The sequence below is a fragment of the Homalodisca vitripennis genome, chromosome 5 (assembly GCF_021130785.1).
Source record: "Homalodisca vitripennis isolate AUS2020 chromosome 5, UT_GWSS_2.1, whole genome shotgun sequence".
Lineage (NCBI taxonomy): Eukaryota > Metazoa > Arthropoda > Insecta > Hemiptera > Cicadellidae > Homalodisca > Homalodisca vitripennis.
Window position 1 is genome coordinate 24,753,782 of NC_060211.1, and position 22,640 is coordinate 24,776,421.

At 33.6% G+C, this 22,640-nt stretch overlaps 1 protein-coding gene across 1 annotated transcript in view; it reads left to right on the top strand.

Annotated features, from left to right (window-relative positions):
* Positions 1-22,640, top strand: part of LOC124361868 (bestrophin-4-like) — a 96,204-nt gene that overhangs the window by 68,103 nt on the left and 5,461 nt on the right. The window contains 4 exon segments of the mRNA XM_046815912.1: positions 390-631; positions 5,389-5,523; positions 6,431-6,538; positions 8,273-8,497. Coding sequence (XP_046671868.1) covers positions 390-631; positions 5,389-5,523; positions 6,431-6,538; positions 8,273-8,497 — 710 coding nt within the window.

Below are 22,640 nucleotides of genomic sequence, written 5' to 3' on the forward strand. Positions count from 1 at the left end.
TAAGAAATTTGTTGTTATTTACAGTGGTGGTTGATTACTATTTTTATTATTTTAAATAAACATTTTAGCGCTTAAAAAGAAATTGAAATATTATGACAAGTGTCTGTGCAAATTTTGGCATATCTCGCATTCACAAATTGAAACACTTTTTCATTCAGCCACATAGCGAGGTTTAAATTATGTGAGATCTAAAATAGAGCAGATTATTAAATGCTGCGTAGAATATTAGTCGTATAAAATATGTTAGACTTGATTTTACTATTTTTGGATCTGAAGACAGTGAAAAACTAGGTTTTTCAGAGCATTGCTCAAAATTTGATCATACATGTAGTTTAGATTTGCATTAACACTGATGATCAGCTAAATTTTTGTTGCTTGCTCTTTGTAAGGTTTGCTCCTGGAAAACGAGAAAGCAATCATCGTAGATCTGAACAACAAGTTTCCCAGACACTCGAAGCATTGGTTGCCCATCGTGTGGGCTGCCAGTATCGTGACGAGGGCCAGGAAGGAAGGCCGGATCCGAGACGATTTTGCCGTCAAGACTATCATTGATGAGATCAATACATTCCGTGGCAAGTGCGGACTGCTGCTCAACTACGACTCCATCAGTGTCCCACTCGTCTATACTCAGGTACCAGCCTCTTGTGTCTCAATAACGCAATCGTTAACAGCTTGAAAACGTCACAAAGATTCTCCTTTAATGAACCATAGTATAACAATGATTTAAATAATCTTAATGCAAAATGTTGTATATGTATTGAAGGTATAATCTGATTGACCCTATAGCTCGAGGAATTATAGCTAAGCCATTATATATTTTTAAATAATATTATTTGTATGATTTCACCTCTGTAAATTGAATTTTTATCTTTGAGACTTTGTTAACCCCATAAAGTAGTTGTAGTAAAAAACTTTACTTGGCAAAACATACATACACTGCATATCCAGAAAGTTAGTGTACGGCCGGAGGGATATTATTTTTGACATGTTGGCTACACCACTGGGCAAGCCTGATTCCTCCACTCCGCAACGAGTTCAGTTTGTGGTCATTACGTTGAGAACTGTCAACGCTACAATACGTTTCATGAAATATGTCAATGCAATCTCCCCCCATTTGCGAAATACATACGTGGCATCATCCTTTATCTCCTTTGAAAGGGAAAAACTCTGGTTGATGTTTATAAAGAAGTAAAAACTGCATAATTCCAAATGATGTAGTGGAGGAATTTATCTCCATGGAGTTTTTAGCGTTTCAAAATCTCTTGCCTGGCCTCCACTCGTTTCAACCTGTGTTGGTCTGTCAGCTGTTTTGGGACCCACCACACGGATAGTTTCCGATATCCAAGGATTTCTGTGATGGTTTCATGTAGCAGAGATATGGAGAGACTTGTGGAAATATCACAAAAAGTTCATCCACAGTCAATCTGCAATCGTTAAGGAGCACATTTTCGAATTTTTCGAGAATTTTAGTCACAATTGTAAGTCTTTTGCTCCTCTGATATGCAGATACGTATGACCATTTTTAAACATACGAAACCAATTGAATTACTCCTACGATTCTTAGCTTTATCGCTAAATGGAGTTTTTACTTCATTATAAACCTTAACCAGAGTGTTTTACTTCCAAAGAGATAATGGATGACGTCATATAATTTGCACTTGGTGATAGATTGGACTAACATTTTTCATGAAACATTATCGCATAAACATTTCTCAATGTACGAACCTGTGTCTCAATGTGGAGGGGAGGAATCAAGTGTAGCACTGTAATGTAGCTAACATGTCGAAATTAAAATCCCTCTGACCATGAGAGCCTCAGTACACTTACTTTCTGGATATAGCTCACAGGTAAAATATTGTTTAAGATTTGAATATGTATATTAACTTATTTTCATGAACAACCTCAAATTTTTTTTTCATCTATAACTTTCTTAAGTAATTTCTATTAAACATTTTTATTTGTTGAAATTTAAGCAACTTAAAATAATTTATTATTCTCGTTGGAATCGTGTTATAGAGAATTAACTTTATATAACTTTAAATTTATGCAAATAAAAATCTATTAATAATTCTAACAATACTAAAGAATGTATATTACTGTATTATAAATGAGATTAGTTCAATGTTTTAAAAATTGTTGATGTATGCTAGTAATCATTACACATGTATTTCTCTATTTTGATATATTATTATGTAAAACATTATCTTATATAGCAGAGAGCACTAGTCAGTCTACTAATTGCTTTTCATAGAATCAACAAAATGTGTACATTGTCAAGCACATTAATGTGTTCACATCATTATTCCTCTTTCAAGTACAATCAGTTGATGAAAAACTTAACTTTCAAAAGAAAAAATTAGTTGAAAGAAAACTAAGCTTAATTATTTTTAACTACTGTTTTTAATAGGATTGAAACATTGTAATGTATTTAAATTTTGAATTCAAAAACATAAACCATTTAGAATTGGCTCAAAGAAATTAATCAAAAGAAAACTAAGCATGATTGTTTCTATGTACAATTGAAACGTTATAATACAGCTTTATGTTTTAAGTTTCTATACGTAAATCATTTGGAAATGACTCCAAACAAGAAACTCCTGTCCATACTATAGTGGTGTGGTTTACATACAGGACTGTTGCTGTGTGTAATTTCACTGGCTGTGTGAAATATATAGATTTTTGTTACTGAAGGTGAAGTAGGTAGCTGTGTAGAGTAATGGTTTGTTGGGGATGGGGGGGGGTAAGTAAGGGCAGATTATGTTTCTGTGATTCCATTTAGTCCACAAGGACAGCCTATTTGAAAGTTTACATCAAGGGTTAGTCCACAAGTACAGCCTATTTGAGAGTTTACATCAAGGGTTTTGTGCATTTTAAATGTAACATTTTAGTAAATAATGCAATTATTGAATCGAAAAAAGATTTCCATCCGATTAGAATCAATTTAGGGGGCATTTACATATATCTTACTTGCCTCTTATAATTTCTTAATGAAGTTAAATAATTTAATATGCACTTTGTGGAAATCCATATGTTTTGTTACAATGTGATACAAAACTACCATAACTTCATTTATCTTCATTAGTAATTTAATTAATGGTGAAAAAAATCACCTTCAACACATTGCAAACTACTCAAAAATATATCGAACTTGATGTTATGTGTATCTAATTTAATCCTTGTTCAATAATTGTGCTTCATTCAAAATATGTACGAAATTTACACAATTTTGCAATTTTGGATTTACGAAACTGTATAGGTTGTGATGGAAGTGAAAAAACTAAATGTTCAGTATCGGGAGATATTCATATGTAGGCTGTGGTTTCTTCTTGTCAATATTTGGTTAGTTAGCTACTGGCTTTACAAACAACCTAAAGATAAAAAGGAATATTGATTATATGTAGATTTGTCCAATCCAATTCATGATATTTATTCAATTTCATAAGAGTTTTGTTTGGCACTACACGTTTATTAACATCAAAATAACACGCTCCTCATGAACCAATGTGCTGCAATCACTGGTATCGATCTTAGCCAAACATCTATGTTTATGGGTTGTCGAGGTGGCTTCTTAAACAGTGTTTCCACACAATCTTGAAACCATTGGCCAGAATGATTAATTTTCTTTCCAAACTGGGCAATTTCCAAACGGCCTAAAAAATGCAAAAATCATTCCACTCTTCAAAAAAGGTGATTCAAAATCTCCAAGCAATTACAGGCCCATTGCCATTCTTCCAACAATCAGCAAAATATTTGAGAAGTTATTTCTCATTAGAATGCTACTTTCTGGACGTGCATGATATTCTCTGTAAGGAACAGTTTGGTTTCTGGAAGGGAATATCGACAATTGATGCAGTCACTAAACTGATCGACATTGTTGTGAAGGGCTTGGAGAGGCAAATACCTACGTTTAGCGTATTTCTTGACCTGTCTAAGGCGTTTGACTGTGTGGACCACCAGACTCTCATTTCAAAACTACATGACTGACTGTGGGATACGAGGTACACCACTCTCATGGCTTGAGTCGTACCTGAGTTCCCGCCTGCAACAAATCCATATAAATGGTGTTTCATCAAACAACGCCCTCGTAAAATATGGGGTCCCACAGGGATCAATTCTCGGCCCAGCTCTTTTTTTAATTTATGTTAATGACCTCAGGTCATCTATATCATCTCGCCAAATGATTCAGTACGCAGATGACACAACTCTTTGTTTTCAGAGTAAATGCAGGGCCTCATTGGAAGTGGAATGTTTTGTAAGTGCAAATTCTTTTCTGCAGTTCTTATCTAAGGTCAATCTGCAGACAAATGATTCAAAATCCAATTTCATCTATTTCTCAGGGCGGAGCGTGTCCCATGATTGTGGTCCATCAGTTGTGCTAAATGACACAGTCATTGAAGAACTAAACAGCATTAAATTCTTAGGAATCCACATTGACAAAAGTCTAACGTGGGACAATCATGTAGACGCAGTCTGCGCCAAAATGTCCTCGGGCATCTTTGCTCTGAGAAAGTTAGCAGAATTTTGTGCAATTCCTATTCTAAAAATGGCCTATTATGGCCTTGTGTACCTACACATGTCTTATGGCATAACGTTGTGGGGAGGATGCGCAAACACCCACTTCCAAAGGTGCTTTGTCCTGCAGAAGAAAGCAATCCGAATCATCTCGAAAATAGGAATGAGAGAATCCTGCAGGGAGCACTTCAAAAGTCTCGATTTCTTAATGCTCCCATCCCTCTACATGTACGAGACTGTCCTGTACTGTTGTTACAAATGTGAAGTAACGCGGGGTAGAGACGTCCATGACTACAACACTAGAGGGAGGGATGCATTAAGACCAGCGCAGCACAGGCTCTGGGCTTTCGAAGCCCTGCCATCTGAGGTCGGGGGCAAACTTATCAACAAGTTGCCTCTTGAGCTACAGGCTGAAAATGGGCAACCACTGTTTAAGAGGAAGCTAAGGAATCTATTGGTGCAAGGGGCCTTTTACTCCGTCGGCGAGTTCGTGGACCGGGGAGGTTAGTTGGCACAACCGTTGAGTGGGGGGTGCTAGGCTTTAGGCCTACACAATAAACCATAATGTTCTCTCTATTTAAGTTTTGTTTTATTTGAGAATTAAAATTTTAAGTGCTTTCTTTTATTTGTTTAGTTTTACATATAATTTTGTAAAACATTACAATATTATTTTATTTAAATACCTACACGACTTGACGCATGCCATGCAATGTTGTAAAAATTGTTATTACGGCAATAAAGAAATTTATTTATTTATCTAGTAGTATTGTTAAGTTGTCTTTATTGTTATAGTGTGCATCATATTTATTTTTAATACATTAAACATGTACAAGAAACTACGATTTGGTATACATGATATTGTTGATGTTTATACAGGTGGTAACCCTGGCCACTTACTCATTCTTCATCACATCAGTTCTGGGTCGCCAGTGGTTGGACATCAATGAGGGCAATTTAAAGAGTCGCAAAAACCCTATCGACTACTACTTCCCTGTGCTTACTACACTCCAGGTGACCCTTAGATCTAAAAGTGTTCTGTATAACTTATTCGCTGAGTGTTAGAGCATTTCTTTTTACTCATTACATACAGAAAATTTTAATATTAACTTTCAATGTTTTAACCACAGAAGAGCATGTTATAAAGTGGACTATGTGTATTTAATGTTTTCTATATATCCATAAGAACCCTCAGGACTTTACACTGTTTTAAAATGTTCAAAAATTGCATACATAATTTACTTTTAGACTTAAAATTAAAGTAAAAACAAAAGTACTTTAATGCTTACAAAATCTCTGATAAACATTACTTATATTAGATAAAATGGTTTTAAAATTAATCACAATTTTTTATTTATAAACTAATTTAAAAAAAAAAAACATACAATTTCTACTTGGTTAATGAAAGTTCTAATGCTTTTCAAAATAATTAGAATACTTTTTGTTTTGAAATACAAAATAATAACATTATATTAAGCCATATTTTTTATTTCTCCAATAAACACTAACAATTTCTCATCAGTCTTTCTTCTGAGACACAGTTATTTCACAGGATATAAACAAATTGTACTCGTTTGTTAGAACCCTTAACATGGAAGTTGTTTTTATGTTTTATGTGAATAACATTGCCAGATTATAACAAAGCTATCAAGAGGTGATAAGCAGTGTAGAGGTGGTATAATCTTATTATAGGATAGAGGCATCGAAAATAAGTGCAAGATAAGTACTGCTGGCCTCACACAAAATATAAATAATGAGAAATTTATCTGTTCCTTGAGGTATGCCAGTTCTGGAAAGTTAATCAAATATTTTTCACAAAAGAAAATTTAATAAACATACAAATATTTTGCGAACAATTTTCAGATAGGTAGTTTATACTGTGTTTATACAAAATTGTGTATCAATAATTTTTTTTGTGCAGTTTTTCTTCTACATGGGATGGCTGAAAGTGGCAGAGAGCTTGATAAACCCCTTCGGTGAAGACGACGACGACTTTGAGGTCAACTGGATTGTGGACAGAAATGTCACTGTAAGTTAATTATTTAGTTTTTTGTTCACTTCATTGCTACCACTGTTAATTGCAATTGACTGAGTGGCATACATGGTATTTCCCTTTGTGTTCAGTTAGAATAATGGTGACAAGTGAGATTCCAACGTTCGTAAGTTGCTGAACTGTATTGTAGATGGTCAGAAGTTAGAGAGAGAAGACTAACCTTAACCAGTTTGTAAAGCAATTCATCTTCTTCGTAACACAGCAACATTAAAATAAACATACAAATAATGGGGTACTTTGTGAGTTCTTAGCACTTTGTCGTCAACTTCGGAGAGAGATTCAGTTTGAACTGTTCGGTGTTGCCAAATTGCAGAAACATAAAGGTTACACTTTTACCTATTCTATCTACATGCTATACTATTATGAGGGTAATTCGGAAAATAAGGTCTGTTGTCATATAAAAAATAAATAAGAACAAATTTTTCCAAGAATTTGTTTTGTTTGGTTCCTGACATCTTCCTTTATTTATCAACATAGTTTCCATTTTTGTTTAAACATTTGTCATAACGTTCTACAAACTATTGAATGCTGATTTCGTAGAAGTCTACTGCCTATGAGGAAAACCAATCTTCAACTGCTTCTTTCATTTTGTCATTAGTGTTGAAGTGCTTACCGCTGGGAAACTCCTTTAGGTACCGAAACAAGTGAAAGTCGCTTAGAGCTAAGTTCGGGCTGCACAGCGGGTGGTCAATCTGTTCTCAATCAAATGATGTGATGAGATTTTAGGTTTGGATGGCAGGGTATTGTTATGCAACAAGAGAACTCCAGATCTCAATAGTCCAAGTTGCTTATTCTGTGTTGCACATCAAAGTTTAGTCAGAGTAAGCGGCTGCAATTATTGTTCTTCCTCATTCCACAAAATCAACTAACAATATTCCATGTTTATTCTAAAACATGGTCGCCATAACGTAGAATGTTGAAATTGTTTGTTTGGTCTTGACTTCAACTGGTGACATTGTGTGATGCCATTCAATTTACTGGTGTTTCAATTCTGGGGTTAGTTAAGAAACTCATGTCTTGTCACCTGTGACAATGTTCTCTAAAAGTGTTTCGCCTTCCTCATGATATCGGACCAAAAACTCAAGAGCACAACCCATTCTACTTATTTTGTGTTAATCAGTAAGCAGCCTGGGAACCCAATGTGATCGCAATTTGCAAAATTTCAAATGTTCAGAGACTGTTTTGTTCAATGTTGTTTTACTTCGGTCATAATTTCCAATGATAATGATGAAACGTAAATCACCGATCTTCACGAATTTTATCATTGTTGACATTGACCAGATCTTTCATGATTACTGATGGCCAGCCAAATCGCGATTCATGATGAACATTTTCCCCTTTCTATCCACTTCCGCACTTTACTGTCACTCATCGCATTAAGGTTGTACACTTCACTGATCTGTCTATGAATATCTGCTGCTGGAACATTCCTTGATTCTATGAAAGCAATAATTTTAATGTTAATGGAAATTATCAAAAAGGTATAGTTTTGTTAGGAAGAAATTAAATTATAGTAAAACCATATAAATGTTTTTTTCACTTTTTAATCTCATAAATTTTGATTTTTGCTGTGACAGTATAATTTAGTACATTTAGATATGGTGGATTTACCAGGACAGAACTGAACACCACTATTCAAAGTCTTAAATTCTATTGTCTAATGTCTCTCGGTAATGTTGTGTATTGTATATAACTGACTGCAATGTACAGGTTTCGTACCTGATAGTGGACGAGATGCATCATGAGCATCCTGAACTGATCAAGGACCAGTACTGGGACGAGGTGTTCCCCACAGAGCTGCCGTATACGGTGGCATCCGAGCCATTCCGAGAGCGGGCCCCACAGCCCAGTACCGCCAACATTGCAGTGAGTGCGGCTGAGAGCGAGTTGCTGGCACCCTCAAGCCTCAAAATAGACGGTGATATGGAGAAGCTGGTGAGTGGGCGACGACACTCAGTCTTCCGTCCTGACCACTGACACCTCACCTTATCATCACCATCATCATCATCATCATCATCTGCATCTACACCTGCATGCTTGTAGTGTTGTACTGTAGTGGAGTGTCCTGGCAGTGGAACATAATAAACATACTATGTCGAGTCTGACATTTCAAGTAAAAAGTTTTAAAATAATTTGGTAACAATTCAATGTGATTGTATTAATAAACGTAACAACAATCTTTTTGATATGAAAGCACTATTATTAAATCTTTAAACCTTACCTATCTATTTACTAAATATGAGAGTTTTCTGGAAAAATTACATTTAGATTCGTTGGCAATCTAGAATTAATTGATGGGAGGTTTAAGTAGTGGTCATTTATACTTGATCTTACACAAAGTTTTTGCCTTTCTCTAACTCGGGAGATGAATAGTACGATCCTGTCTAATATAAACACACTATTTGAAAAAGATTGATAACTTTAAATATGTATCTCGACTCCAAAAGCAGTCTAAACGCAGATGTCTCACTGAGATTCGTCAGTTGTACATCCTAGATCTGGCCATTGGATTGCACCGCCGAAATTTTCCGAGACTTCTGTGTTCTATCTTTTTCACTCTGTTACCTGAATTTTAAATCATAGGTTTTAAAAAGGTAATTAAGAAAAACAAATTTAAGAAATGAAAAGAAGGGGCGGTTTTTGTATTTTGGCATAGAAATGTATTATATTTGCTACCAATCTACTTAATATATACAGAATTCATCCAGACCCTAATACTATAAGTATTTCAGTCTAAATAAAAAGTAGATGAACATAAATTTAAAACTTTCATTCTCACTCAATACTTAGCTAAAATTGAAAATTCTAAAATTGCGCTTTTATTGATAAAGTGTAATTATAATTTGTAAAATTACAGCCATGGACTTGGTGCTTTGAATTTTGCATGACTACGATATTTTTTTATTAGCTTATTTAACATCATTCATCATTCTCATTCTCATCGTAGATTACTTGGTGGTGGTAAATCAACTCATCTTTTTAATTTATAGTAGAGATTTGTGATATGTTGGTTTTCTAAGTGAAGTTTACTTTACAAGTTTTGTCTTCGTGCAACCTGAAAAACTGAATACTGTTAGTCTATTTAAATATGATTTCTCAGTGCAAATGTATACTAGAATTACAGTAGCCTAGTTCCTCATTGAAATATACTTATCATTCCTAAAATGAAACAATGGGATCAAATAAATTAGTATATAAGTGTATCCAAGATGTTTTCAGAATAACATTGCACTGGTTGAAGATTCCCTAGTGAGCATTTCTTCTGCAAGATGAATGTCGGGCAACATATTTTGAGTTCAGAGCTATCAGTGAATTGTTGTGGGAAGTGTTTTTAGTGAAGTGTGTATTTTTGGAAATCGATTCAAATTGCTCCTTGTTCTTTGTCATAATGGATTCATAGATGACATATTTTTTATGTAATTCATAAGTGATTTAATCAGAGTATACATGTTCAATTAAAAATATGAATACAGTAGTTAATAATCTGTTTTAAACAAAATATATATTTGTCATTTAATGATAAAATAAATAAATACAAAATTATGACCACAAAACACATTAAAACTGTAACTAATAAAATGTTTGAGTTTTTCACAGAAAGATGAAACAAAGGGTCTGTTTTTATCATTCAGGTAATTTATTTCAGAAGTTGGTGTTCGTAAGATTTTGTTTTACATATATTTAATTATACAGTGCACTAGTGGTTTCTTCGTTTATACAGTAAAATGTTTATTGGTAATGTGTCATTTTTATGGATTGTCAAAACATTGTTAAACAATTTGCATGCTTAATTGTGCTTGACTAGCAATCGGTCCATAAAAAGTTTCTGCAATAACTTTGAGTGTGATACAGAATTTTATCAAACAAGTTGGGAAAGAATTACAAAGTATCACCAAGTCTGTGTAAAAATATTTTTGATTATGGTAAGTACAACTGCTTAGCAGCCATCTTAATTTGCTAGTTTGTAGCAAAAAATTAATCACTGCCATATTCCATTCTTTCTTTAGTCAATTCAAATAAAGAGGAATGTAAGGAAGACTGAAATTTGATGACATCAAAGCATAATGGACCTCATAAGTCAACTGTAATGAAAGATTATGATGAAGCTAATCTAGTTAGCTGTGACTGCACATAACCTACCCAGACAACACCTGTCTGAGTATTGAACTGAAAATGAATTATGTGATAGTTTCCTAGAAAAATGCACTCATAGCAAGGTTTGATCAACTTTGTGCCATTTCAAAACTGTTGTGACTAATCTATATATATAAAAGAAAGTCGTGTTAGTTACACTATTTATAACTCAAGAACGGCTGAACCGATTTGGCTGAAAATTGGTAGGGATGTAGCTAAGAACTGGGAGAAGGACATAGGATACTTTGTATGCCGTTCCCGATTCAGGATTCCGCCCCACTGGTCTCTAAAAGTTACAGAAATACCCGTAAGAAATGCATTGCAGCAAACATATGTTATTAAGTGAAAGAGCCTGTTCAAATTTAATCAGCTGTTCTTTGTAAACATATATAATGCGACAAAAGAAATATATGTTTACATCATTTAAAGTTGGTTCTCAAAACTCCGTGTGTACATATTCTCTCGATCGAGACAACAAAGCAAGCTCAATCATGACATCAGAGATATAACTAATTCGATCCAGAAGTGATACACGTGCAAAGCCTAAAATAAAAACCATACACAACTTCGCTTAACATCTGAAGCTCATAATCATTAGACTGTGATATGTACCTACAATATGCCTATTTTCGTTTCAAAATTACATTGAGCGCCATCATTTATTACATTGTATGTGCACTAATGAATTCGACTTTTTGTCTCCTGTCCACGCTGGGGTAATATAGTTCAATTATATACAAAAATCATAGAATATTGGAGAAAAATTCCAGTTATTTCACAGGTGCATATTGAGACTGTTATAAAATTTAAATCTTTAACAGATCATGATCTTGGAGTATCTTTCAGTGACTACCATTTATCTCAGAAGGGTAATAACGACGTTCAAAAGAAATATGCCTCCTATGTCCCAATTTTTCTGTAGGAAATCGCGTGCGAAGCCGTGGGTAACTGCTAGTATATGATATTTGTTATGATGTATTGGCATTAACATATTAACTGCGACTGACACATTCGGTACAGAGCCGCAGTGTGGGTGTTAACCCTTACGTCTCGTATGTTGGATGATGTCCAACATCTTGATTTTGCCGTTCCTTGTATGTCAGATTGCATCCAACATTGTAATGGCGTCACTTTTGTTTCATTCTTCGCTAGTCTGCATTGTTTAAAATTGGTGTTACGATTGCAGGGCAATGTTCCTTATATATCGTTAGTAATATGTATTAGATGATTTTCCACCTAACAGTGTATAAGGAAAATGGGGAAAATCAGCTCTTTCATAAGCAGATCAACTGTTACCTAATCCATCATCACTACCACCACTATTTGCTGTTGGGCCTAGACCTAGGCTATAATTATTACGGTCACTGTCTGTTACGTTTTCCAGGGTTGGAAGAATGTAATCATTGCATTGTATATTTTCGTAAATACTAGACTCATCATCATTCTCTGACTCAGCAATAACTTGGAAATGAGAAAGAAAATATGTATTCGTTAACAACATATTGAGTTACTGGCATTAATGTGTATCAAAATAGGTTATGAAACTGGCTACAAAATAAAAAAAAAACCAGCAGTTGTGGAGCATTATCCAGTTTTCATTATTATTAGTTCCTGAAAATGCTGATTATAGCACCGATCACAAACAACGTAGACCGGCTGAAAATTAAGTAAAAATTATGTCATTACAATGTCGGATGATGTCCAACATACGAGTTGTAGGGAAACATTGTACTACCTCTAAATCTGCTGAAAAACATCCTAGTCTTCTTTCTGCAGAATATATTGAAACATATCATACCCGGTTACGATAGAAAACTTGTTAGCGAAAATATTATCTTTTTTATAGCGTGATACAATAAATTAAAATATAATAAACTAGTATAAAATATAAAAATTGGTTTTTCAATTAAAATATGCTAATATAAATACAAGTTGATGGAGAGAATAGGTAAACAAAATCTGATTGGAAAGGGCTAAAGCAGCCATCTGAAGGAGTGCTCAGTTTTAATATGAACAAATCAAACTCAAGGAGGGAAATCACAAAAATTTCCAAGCTTTATTTGAATCGTTGTGTGTAATTCACGATAGTATATTGTGTACTATAGTTTACGAAGAATACAAGCTATAAGGTATGAACCTACTTTTGTGTTTATTACTTTGGAAGTTTTAATTTTGAGGAAGCTTTCTTCCAAGTACTTTTGACACCCTTGTTTCTTTGTAGTTCATACTTGAGAACACTAAGTCCTATGGAAGTGTCTGTTATGGATAGTATGGATTATTATCCATATTAACTAATGATGATATGGTATGTGACTTAAATTTATTAAAATGATTTAATATCGGTTTCTAAGTAAACTAAAAGATAAATTAATTGGATTAAAAGTGTCTGCTGAATTTAGTGGAACATTTTCGTTTACAGTCTGTGGGTGAATCGATCTTCTAAAATTGAAACCTTTAGCATGGAATACCAGAAGCTGCACTATGAATGTTGGAACTGGAATACAACAGCCTAATACTGCAACCAGCTATGAGTATGGGATCCTCTGAGTGTAAAATAATCATTGTAAATTCACCTTAAAGTTGTTCTATGTTTGATGGGAAACTAGCAATACTCACATTTCTGGAACACTGTTAATGTTAAACATAACAAGTCACTACCTGCACTTCAGACTTACTCAGAGCAGATAAGGGAAGTAGGGAACAAGTGTCATATATACAGGGTGTCATAAACTTCTGTGGCACTTGTACTCATTATTCCAGACAAAAATGTTCTATAAACATAAAACGACCACTTTAAAGGTACACTTGCACAAGCTAGGAGCAACAAATATTTTATTCGTTGAAAGGCATCAGCTGTTTTGGCATCGTTTATGAAAAATGTACAAGATACCAACTATTTTCCTACTTTTATATAATTGCAATTGTACTTTTTTAAACTAAACCCATCAATGCATAAGTGAGCACAAGCACTTTAAAGGTACACTTGCATAAGCCATGAGCAATAAACAGCTGAGAGGCGGACTTTGTTGAAAAAAGTACCGTTGGAATTGTTATAAAATTGCAAAATAGTTGGTATTTTGAAAATTACCATTATTTTTGAAACTATACTGGTTTTTGTTATTTGACATTTTGTTAATATTAAAGCGAATTTCACTATTATTTTTTGGAATTTTTTCTCTTATTTGTCATAACTTCTGTTTGTTGTAGGTTTACTAGTTCTAGACATAATAATAATAATTTAAAAAAATAGTAACTAGCGGGTAAACAACACATTTCTTGATCTATGTTTATAGGGCATTTTTTTGTTTAAAATCATGAGTACTATCAGCCACAAAAGTTTGTGACACCTTTCCTGAACAATATTTATGCACAGGGTGTGCCGTAACTCTCTGGACAAAGGTATATCACATTACTGCTCAGGCCAAGGCAAACACATTTCATCGTATGAAAATAGGTTTCCAGTGCTTAGTTTCCCATCTGAGTGTATGCGTTTATAATGAAGAAATTAATACAGGGTGTATATTATGTCTGGAAACACCCAAATATATCCTTTAATAATTTAAATATAAATTTGAAACCTCTTACAATCGTGATAGAGATTGGGCATCTACTTTTTGGAACAATGTTTTGTTATGTCACACCAACGGGGGACGTCCTGCCGAGGGTATCGTGAATATTCTTAATGGAAGCCTATACCTTGTGATACATAATTTTAAAGGTAATAGCTTACTGAATTGAATGCCACAAACCGCATCTCAAAGGAATTATTCTATCAGAAAATAGAGCATTTTTAGTATTGAAAATTTACTAATGTTCAACAATGTAATTTTAACATGGTTCTTGCCACAAAATATGTTACACTAATTTTTTAGCATTTTTTAAATGTTCAATTAAAATAAAATAAACAATTTATTTTTAAGCTGGTTTCATTAGTACAAATTTACCAGTTTTTATTACAATGAATAAAACTTATGAGTCACTTTCTCTGATTACTTATGAATCTGTACTTGGTGTTTTCCAGTCAGCAGGAAGGTTTAAAGAGACAAAGGTCACTAGCCTATGAGAAACATTATTGTGTTATTAATCATCTGGTCTACAGGTTTCAGTTTGTTGAGCATGGAGCTTTCACTAGACAGGTCTAAGCTTGGGAATTTCAAATGGACAAAGGTCATATCATTCCTGTCGAGTTAATCAGTGTCTCTGAAGCATTGCTGTCAACAAGTTATCTAATTACAGTAGTTCAGTTTTATTTGGCATTTTAATGGAATTGTCTGAAAGAGAACGAATTACTCTGTTGATGATGCGAGGATATGGCGATCGTCAAAGATCTTATCGGGAAGTTTGTAATTTGTTTAATGACACTTTCCCAGAAAGGAATCCCATAAGTGTTTCAACAATATCAAAAACTATTGAGCGTTTTAAAATAACAGGGAGTGTACGTAATCGGCCAAAGTCGGGTAGGATACAATCTGCAACAGATGAAGAACATGCACTAGATGTTTTGCAAACATTTATTGAAGACCCACATACATCGCTCAGAAAAGCTGCACAGCAACATGATATGCACCCTATGTCTGTGAGTAAGATTTTGAAAATTAATAAATACAAACCATTTAAAGTTCATTTAGTCCAACAGTTAAGTGAGGATGATTACGACAGAAGAGTTGAGTTTTTTGAACTTGTGATGCGCAAATGTGATGACAATAGAGATTTTCTGACCAACATACTATTTTCTGATGAGGCAACTTTTTTCCTAAATGGCAATGTTAACAGGCACAATTGCCGTTACTGGGCTAGTGAAAACCCACATTGGATTACTGAGTCCCATTCACAGCAACCACAAAAACTGAACGTATGGTGTGGAATTTTAGGTAACAAAATTGTTGGACCCTTTTTCATCAATGGAAATTTAAATGCCGAACTTTACTACAATATGCTCCAAAATGAAATAATCCCAGCTATTCAAATTGCATCAGGAGAATACTTTGATAATGTATGGTTTCAGCAGGATGGTGCTCCACCCCATTATGGGAGACAGGTAAGAGAGTATTTGGATTTAAGGTTTCCTCATAAATGGATTGGCCGAAGAGGAGAAATCGAATGGCCTCCAAGATCTCCGGATTTGTCACCAATCGATTATTTCCTATGGGGTCATTTAAAATCCAATGTTTATAGAAGAAAGCCTCATAATTTGGAAGACCTAAGAAACAGGATTATAGAGGAGATTGCTTTGATAACTGAAGAAATGTTAGGCAACTCTGTCGAATCATTTTACACAAGATTGGCTCATTGTCAAACCGTAGAAGGAACACAGTTCGAACAATTGCTTTGACACCAAATGCAGGTAAAACGTTTGTTGTAAGACTTTTCTAACAGCATACATTATTTTTTATTTGTAATAAGAAATCAATAACATAAGTATTTCCATAATTGTACTGTAATAAAAACTGGCAAATTTGTGCTAATAGAACCAGCTTAAAATGAAATTTTTGTTTTATTTAATTGAACATTTAAAAAAATGCTAAAAAATTAGTGTAACACATTTTGTGGCAAGAACCATGTTAAAATTACATTGTTGAACATCAGTAAATTTTCAATACTAAAAATGCTCTATTTTCTGATAGAATAATTCCTTTGAGATGCGGTTTGTGGCATTCAATTCAGTAAGCCATTACCTTTAAAATTATGTATCACAAGGTATAGGCTTCCATTAAGAATATTCACGATACCCTCGGCAGGACGTCCCCCGTTGGTGTGACATAACAAAACATTGTTCCAAAAAGTAGATGCCCAATCTCTATCACGATTGTAAGAGGTTTCAAATTTATATTTAAATTATTAAAGGATATATTTGGGTGTTTCCAGACATAATATACACCCTGTATAATGTGACCATTACAAATATTTGAATTTTAATGTCTTAAAAACCAGCAGTTTTACTAAATAATTACACACATGTTTTGTGTAGTTTTCATAAAAAAATCTTTACACCAAAATGATTTAATTCAAATAATAAATAATTGATTTAGAGCAGATTTACTGTGACAAGACATGGTCCACATTGAGCTTCTCAACAAATGGCCAACAATTAAAAAATTGATTGAACGTCAGCTGTAGAATATCTTGATATCCAGAAGAACACATTGACTGGACTACATAGCACATTGCTAATACTGAAGTGAAGTATGGAACTGTGAATATTTTCATTATACCGTTCAAAGATTGCCCAAATTTGTATCTTTGTAGGGAAGACCATCAATGTTTTTGACCATTCTTCTCAATGACGCATTGCTTATATTCAGTTTCAAAGATGTTCGGTTTAGGCTTCTTTTCGGTGACTGTACCACTTGCTGTAACAATGCAACATTTTTAACAACTAATAATTATAGCATTACTAGGCAGATTTATGTGAAAATGTCCATGAAAATGTAATAGAGTGTGACAAACTTGGCCCACTCATACACCCAATTGTGTATAACCTAAAGTAATGCTCTACGATAAAGCTTTTTGTGAAGTAGTTAGTACCATGTCAGAAAAATCTCCTCAAATAAAAAAAAGGATAAATACGAAGGTGTAGTAACAATTGAAAGTTGACACAACTGGTGCATCCACATGCAATTAGATTTAAACATACAGCTTAAATAAGTCTAGTTGGATTCCAATAATTAATTTAACATTAGAAAGACCATTTCTAAATTAAAATAAACTTGGGGTGAAATTAGAACAATAATGTTTTTGTACAGTGTAGTGATAAGGTGAGAGATAGTTTACAGGTCTACTGGAGTGTAGCATTCTACATTGAAGTACTGAGGATTGCTGCTTCGTGAAGAAATTCTGTGGTTATTGTGGAGGCGATAACATGCGGATCCATGAATGTATTATTTTAAGAAAAACACAATTTAACACTTAAGAATTTAAATAGCTCATGATTAGTAAATTCTGCAATCATATATATGTGTGCGTGCGTGTGTACGTGTGTACGTTTAAACAAGTTAAAGACTCATTAAAACTTTATTTCACCAATAAATACAAACTGTACAACAGGTTCGTAATTAAGATTCAATACATAATCAAATAATAAAACAAATTCATAAACAAGCAATAAATTAAGTCACTTCATGCAATCGCAGAAAAAAACAATCTATGTACAAACATGCACGCTTCATGCATAAATCAAACAAAAAAGAAGAAAATAAAGTCACCGTACCTCATCTATGGTGTAGGGATACATCAAGCATCTTATTCTATGTCTTCATTAGTCCCTTAAATACCTAAGGAGGGTATTGTGATCGGCTTCACAGAATTTATGTTTGGTTGTGAAAAGGATGAACAAGGAGACATTTCTTAGTTGCTATTAGGAATTTGGGTGGATGAAGAAGGTTTCTGATTTAAAGTGGCAGGACTTTGAAGAATCTGAAACCTGTAACAGGAAAGCAATCTTGGTCTTGGAAAGTCTATTTCTAGGGAAAGATATATTAGCATTATGTCTAGTGTCATGACAGTGATTAATAAGATATGAATCTTGTCCGATTTTAATCTCATTAAGGCATTGTAAAATGTACTTGTTCATCGCAGTTAAAATACATTTTTGAGCAAATAGAGGTTTATAATGTTCAAGGAAATAAGGTCCAGAAATTAATCGTACAACTCTCTTTTGAAGTACAAGGTATTTCTGAACATTTGTTGCATGTCGAGAGCCTAGTACCATATGCTAAAATCGAATGAAAGAAGGTATAATATGGGTTGACAGAATAAATATAATCTCTTTGGTTTTCAACTGATTCAATGATAGCCTATTCAGCATAAACCACTAAACAACTATTGGGCTACATGCAATAATTCCCGAGCCACAGATCTGACAAGAGTCAAGTCACTATCAGATGAAAAAAAGAGTAGTATCATCTGCAAAAAGAATAACACTTTCAGCAAACTATAGTGAAGATCATTTATTGCTACCAGAAATAGCAACGGACCCAACATTGAACTCTGTGGCATTCCATTTTTTTATATTAACTGGAGTCGAATTGACACCATTTAAACTCATAATCTGTTGCCTATTAGACAAATACAAGCTACACATCTTGAGTACACTGTCTCCTAGGCCATAATGCTGCAACTTAATCAGAAGGACATTGTGTGGAATACAATCAAAAGCGCAAGAGAGATTACTTAAAATGACATGTGGAATTTTTAATTCCAAACAAATTCAGAAGCTTATCAACCAATGACTTCACTGCAAGTAAAGTAGAGCTTTTCTTCCTGAAGCCAAACTGAGTCAGCTCTAGTAGACTGTGCTCTTCAAATTAGCTGTACAACTGGGGAAAAAAATTACTGCCTAAAAAAATTTGGCAAACATTAGTATCACAGATATTGGGTGGTAACTCAACATTTCTTGACAGGGACCCCAGGACTCCAGGTTAACTCTTTTTCAACATTAGGAACATTCATTAAGTAATCAGTTACCAAGGCTGGAACATCCGGAATCTGACTAAGAATTTCATCCACAGATTGGACAAAGTAAGTGTTACCTTATCAGCCGTTGCTTCAAGTTTATTATCAGAAACATATTGGGGTCGATAAGATTCCACGCCGCCTTACATGGGTTAAGCAATACTGACATATAACTGGCATTAGTTGAAAGCTTGACATTCTTTATACCAAGGCGATACTCTATGCGAAGCCCGCACAACCTAGGGAGTAATTTAGGTCTGTCTTTAATAAGGGCTATCTAACTTTAAATGGGCTAGTTCAGGGGTGTACCAGTTTAATTTAATTGGTCCAGGCTTGAGTGATGTATCTGCTCTTGACTTCCTATTTCTTAAAGAAATGTGTTTAACCTTGAGTGGAAATACAAAGTCAAAACTATCTGTAAAGTCATAGAAAAAACATAAAAATTGTGATATATATATATATATATATATATATATATATATATATATATATATATATATAAATTATAACTGTGGTATTATATGTAAATGGTCAATGTTATTGTAGTACTTTCGTCTAAGTTTGAAGATATATCAAGTTACATAGTTTTGTATTTATAATGTATTTGAATGCATTGCATGTGTTTTGTTAGATATTTGTCTTATGAAAAGGGGATCCAAAAGGTAATGAGATCGTACCAACTATATTTAGCTTTTTAACAACACATAAGTGAAACAAGTTATTGAAAGACAATTAATATCCCAAAGTATTTCCTATTGAAATCCTGAATTATGGATTTTCGGTTAAAAAAATGGTATATTTTTAATTACTGATTTAGTTGTTGAACAGGCAAACCGTCTATAGTTAAAAGGTTAAATCTTTATAAAGAAACATATTGTGCTGAACAAGCAATTTGATGTATGTAACAGTATTTCATTCAATATTAACCTAGATGTGAGTTTCAAAATTGTATAGCTCTTTTTCTTTTACGTTTGAGGTAATTTAGAACAATAAAGTAATTTTCTGACTCAAAAACAAATTCAAATTCAAATTCAAATCTTTATTTGTCATTAGGCTATATTACAAGCAATAGACATTGTCATACTAATACTTAAACTATACTATGCAGTATACAAATTGTCATAACTACAATAATGATAAAAATCTTCAATAGAATATGGTGCAGTCCTCACCAAAAAAACTTGTAATTATTGTTTTGAATACATTAATACTTAATTTTTTTACATATTCAGGTAAAACTATTATACAATTTAATTTGCATATATTTATGACTGTTTATCACTTTTTGGAGTCTGGTACTTGGTAAATTAAGATTATCACAGTTCCTAGTATAGTGGCTATGATACACATTGCGTTCAACAAAATCAGATAAATGTTTTTTAACATATAATAAATTACACAATATATACAAGCTAGGTACAGTTAAAAATCTTAAAACTAATAAAATATGGCTTACAACTTTCTATCTGACTTATACCAGCCATAACTCGAAATTGCCCTTTTTTGGCATAAAAATACATTGTTAGCTCCAGGACTATTTCCCCATAGCAATATGCCATAGTTCAAGTGACAATTAAAAAATGCAAAATAGGCCATACGCAAACAATCAGAATCAACATTATACTTAAGCTTAAACAATAAGTATAACACTCTAGATAGTTTAGTAATTAGCTGCTCAGTATGATAATGCCAACTAAGTTTTGAGTCTAGATGAATACCGAGCAACTTGACATGCTGATTGACTAACTCTCCATCTATTTTCCTTAATGTAAAGATGATTTGTTCTGACTTATCATCATTAAGTATTAACTCATTTGCTGAGAACCAGTCACCAGCCCTTTCCACTAATAGAGCAGATTCACGTTTCACATAATCCAGAGAGTAACCCTTAACCAGTGCTGATGTATCATCTGCAAAGAGGACAGACTGATGGGGGAGGTTGGATGGAAGATCATTAATCATAATGACAAATAGGAGTGGCCCCAAAACAGGACCCTTGGGGAACACCTCTAACCACTTCCCGCATACGAGACACCTGATCCCCATTACAACCACCTGTTTTCTGTTCACAAGGTCACGAAACGTATAAGGTTTAATTCTTTGCCATTTACACCATACTTAGAGAGCTTTTTAAGCAGTATTTTGTGCGATATAATATCAAAAAGCTTTTCTCAAATCTAACAGAGTCAAAGCCAAGAAAGAATTTTTTTCAAATGCCTTGAGAACTTCAGTAACAACCTTTTCAACTGCATCAATGGTAGACTTACCAGCTAAAAAACAAATTGTGCATTCGTAAAGTAATTATTTTGTACAAAAAAACAATATAGTCGTCTTTTGATAAAGTGCTCAATAATTTTAGAAAAGATTGGTACCAGAGCAATTGGTCTAAAATTAGCAAGTTCATCTACATTCTTCTTCTTTTGAAACTGGGATAACTTTAGTAACTTTTAAACTTTCAGGAAATATTCCTTGATCTAAAATTTTATTTATTAAATATGTAACAGGAGATACAAATTGCTGGCATTATACACTTTATCATCTTGTTTGAGAGGCCATAGTAGTCTGACTAATAGAAACCTTTCAAGTTAGAAGTTATATGCAACACCTCTGCTCTGACGCTGGATCCCAGGCCTGTTCTAGCATCTGGATTAGATTTTATTTCGTTGACATTATTCATATAGTCAATATGACTATGCTTCACAGAATTGCCACTACTGTTTGGACCATCTTAGCAACAGATTCACCTACACTAACAAAGTAGTCATTAAACGTATCTGTTGAAATTGAAGAAGGTTGCTGTTTCTTTACACCAACTTCGTCTTTAATTACCTTCCAAGCAGTTTGACACTTGTTTGTTGCATTATTGATCAGGTTTTCATTATACTTATACTTAGCCCTCTGATAAGATTTCTATAAGTTGCCCCACAATTTAAATAACAATTTTTGTCTCTAGTATCCTTAGTATACTTATACCTATTGTACAAATTTATCATAGTATTCCTAACCCTATTTAGTTCAGGTGTAAACCATTTATTATTTGTTTTCTTGCTTCTACCATTAATTAAATTTACTTTTTTATTTTTTAAAGGACAATAAATATTAAAGTTAGTACATACAACATCCATAAAATGATCAAAGGCAGCACCAGCATCTTCAACCTCAAACAATCTGAGCCAGTTCAGATTATTTAAACTACTGACAAATTGATCAATATTGCCTTTTCCCATTAGCTAAAGCGAATTATTTTTGGGGACATGTTCAGGCTGTTTTTACAACTATGGCATCTGTATTTAACCAGATAAAATCATGGTCAGATACTTTAAAGCAGCCTATGTTGGACTGTAATCTATATATTAGTTGCCAGATTGTCAAGGCAGTAGTTACCCTAGTAGGAGTAAAATTTGTTAAGTGGAGGTCAAAAGACTTAAGCAAGTTGTTAAGCATTCTACTCTCCTTTGAATCACTTAATGTACATATCACTTACACCTTTTCT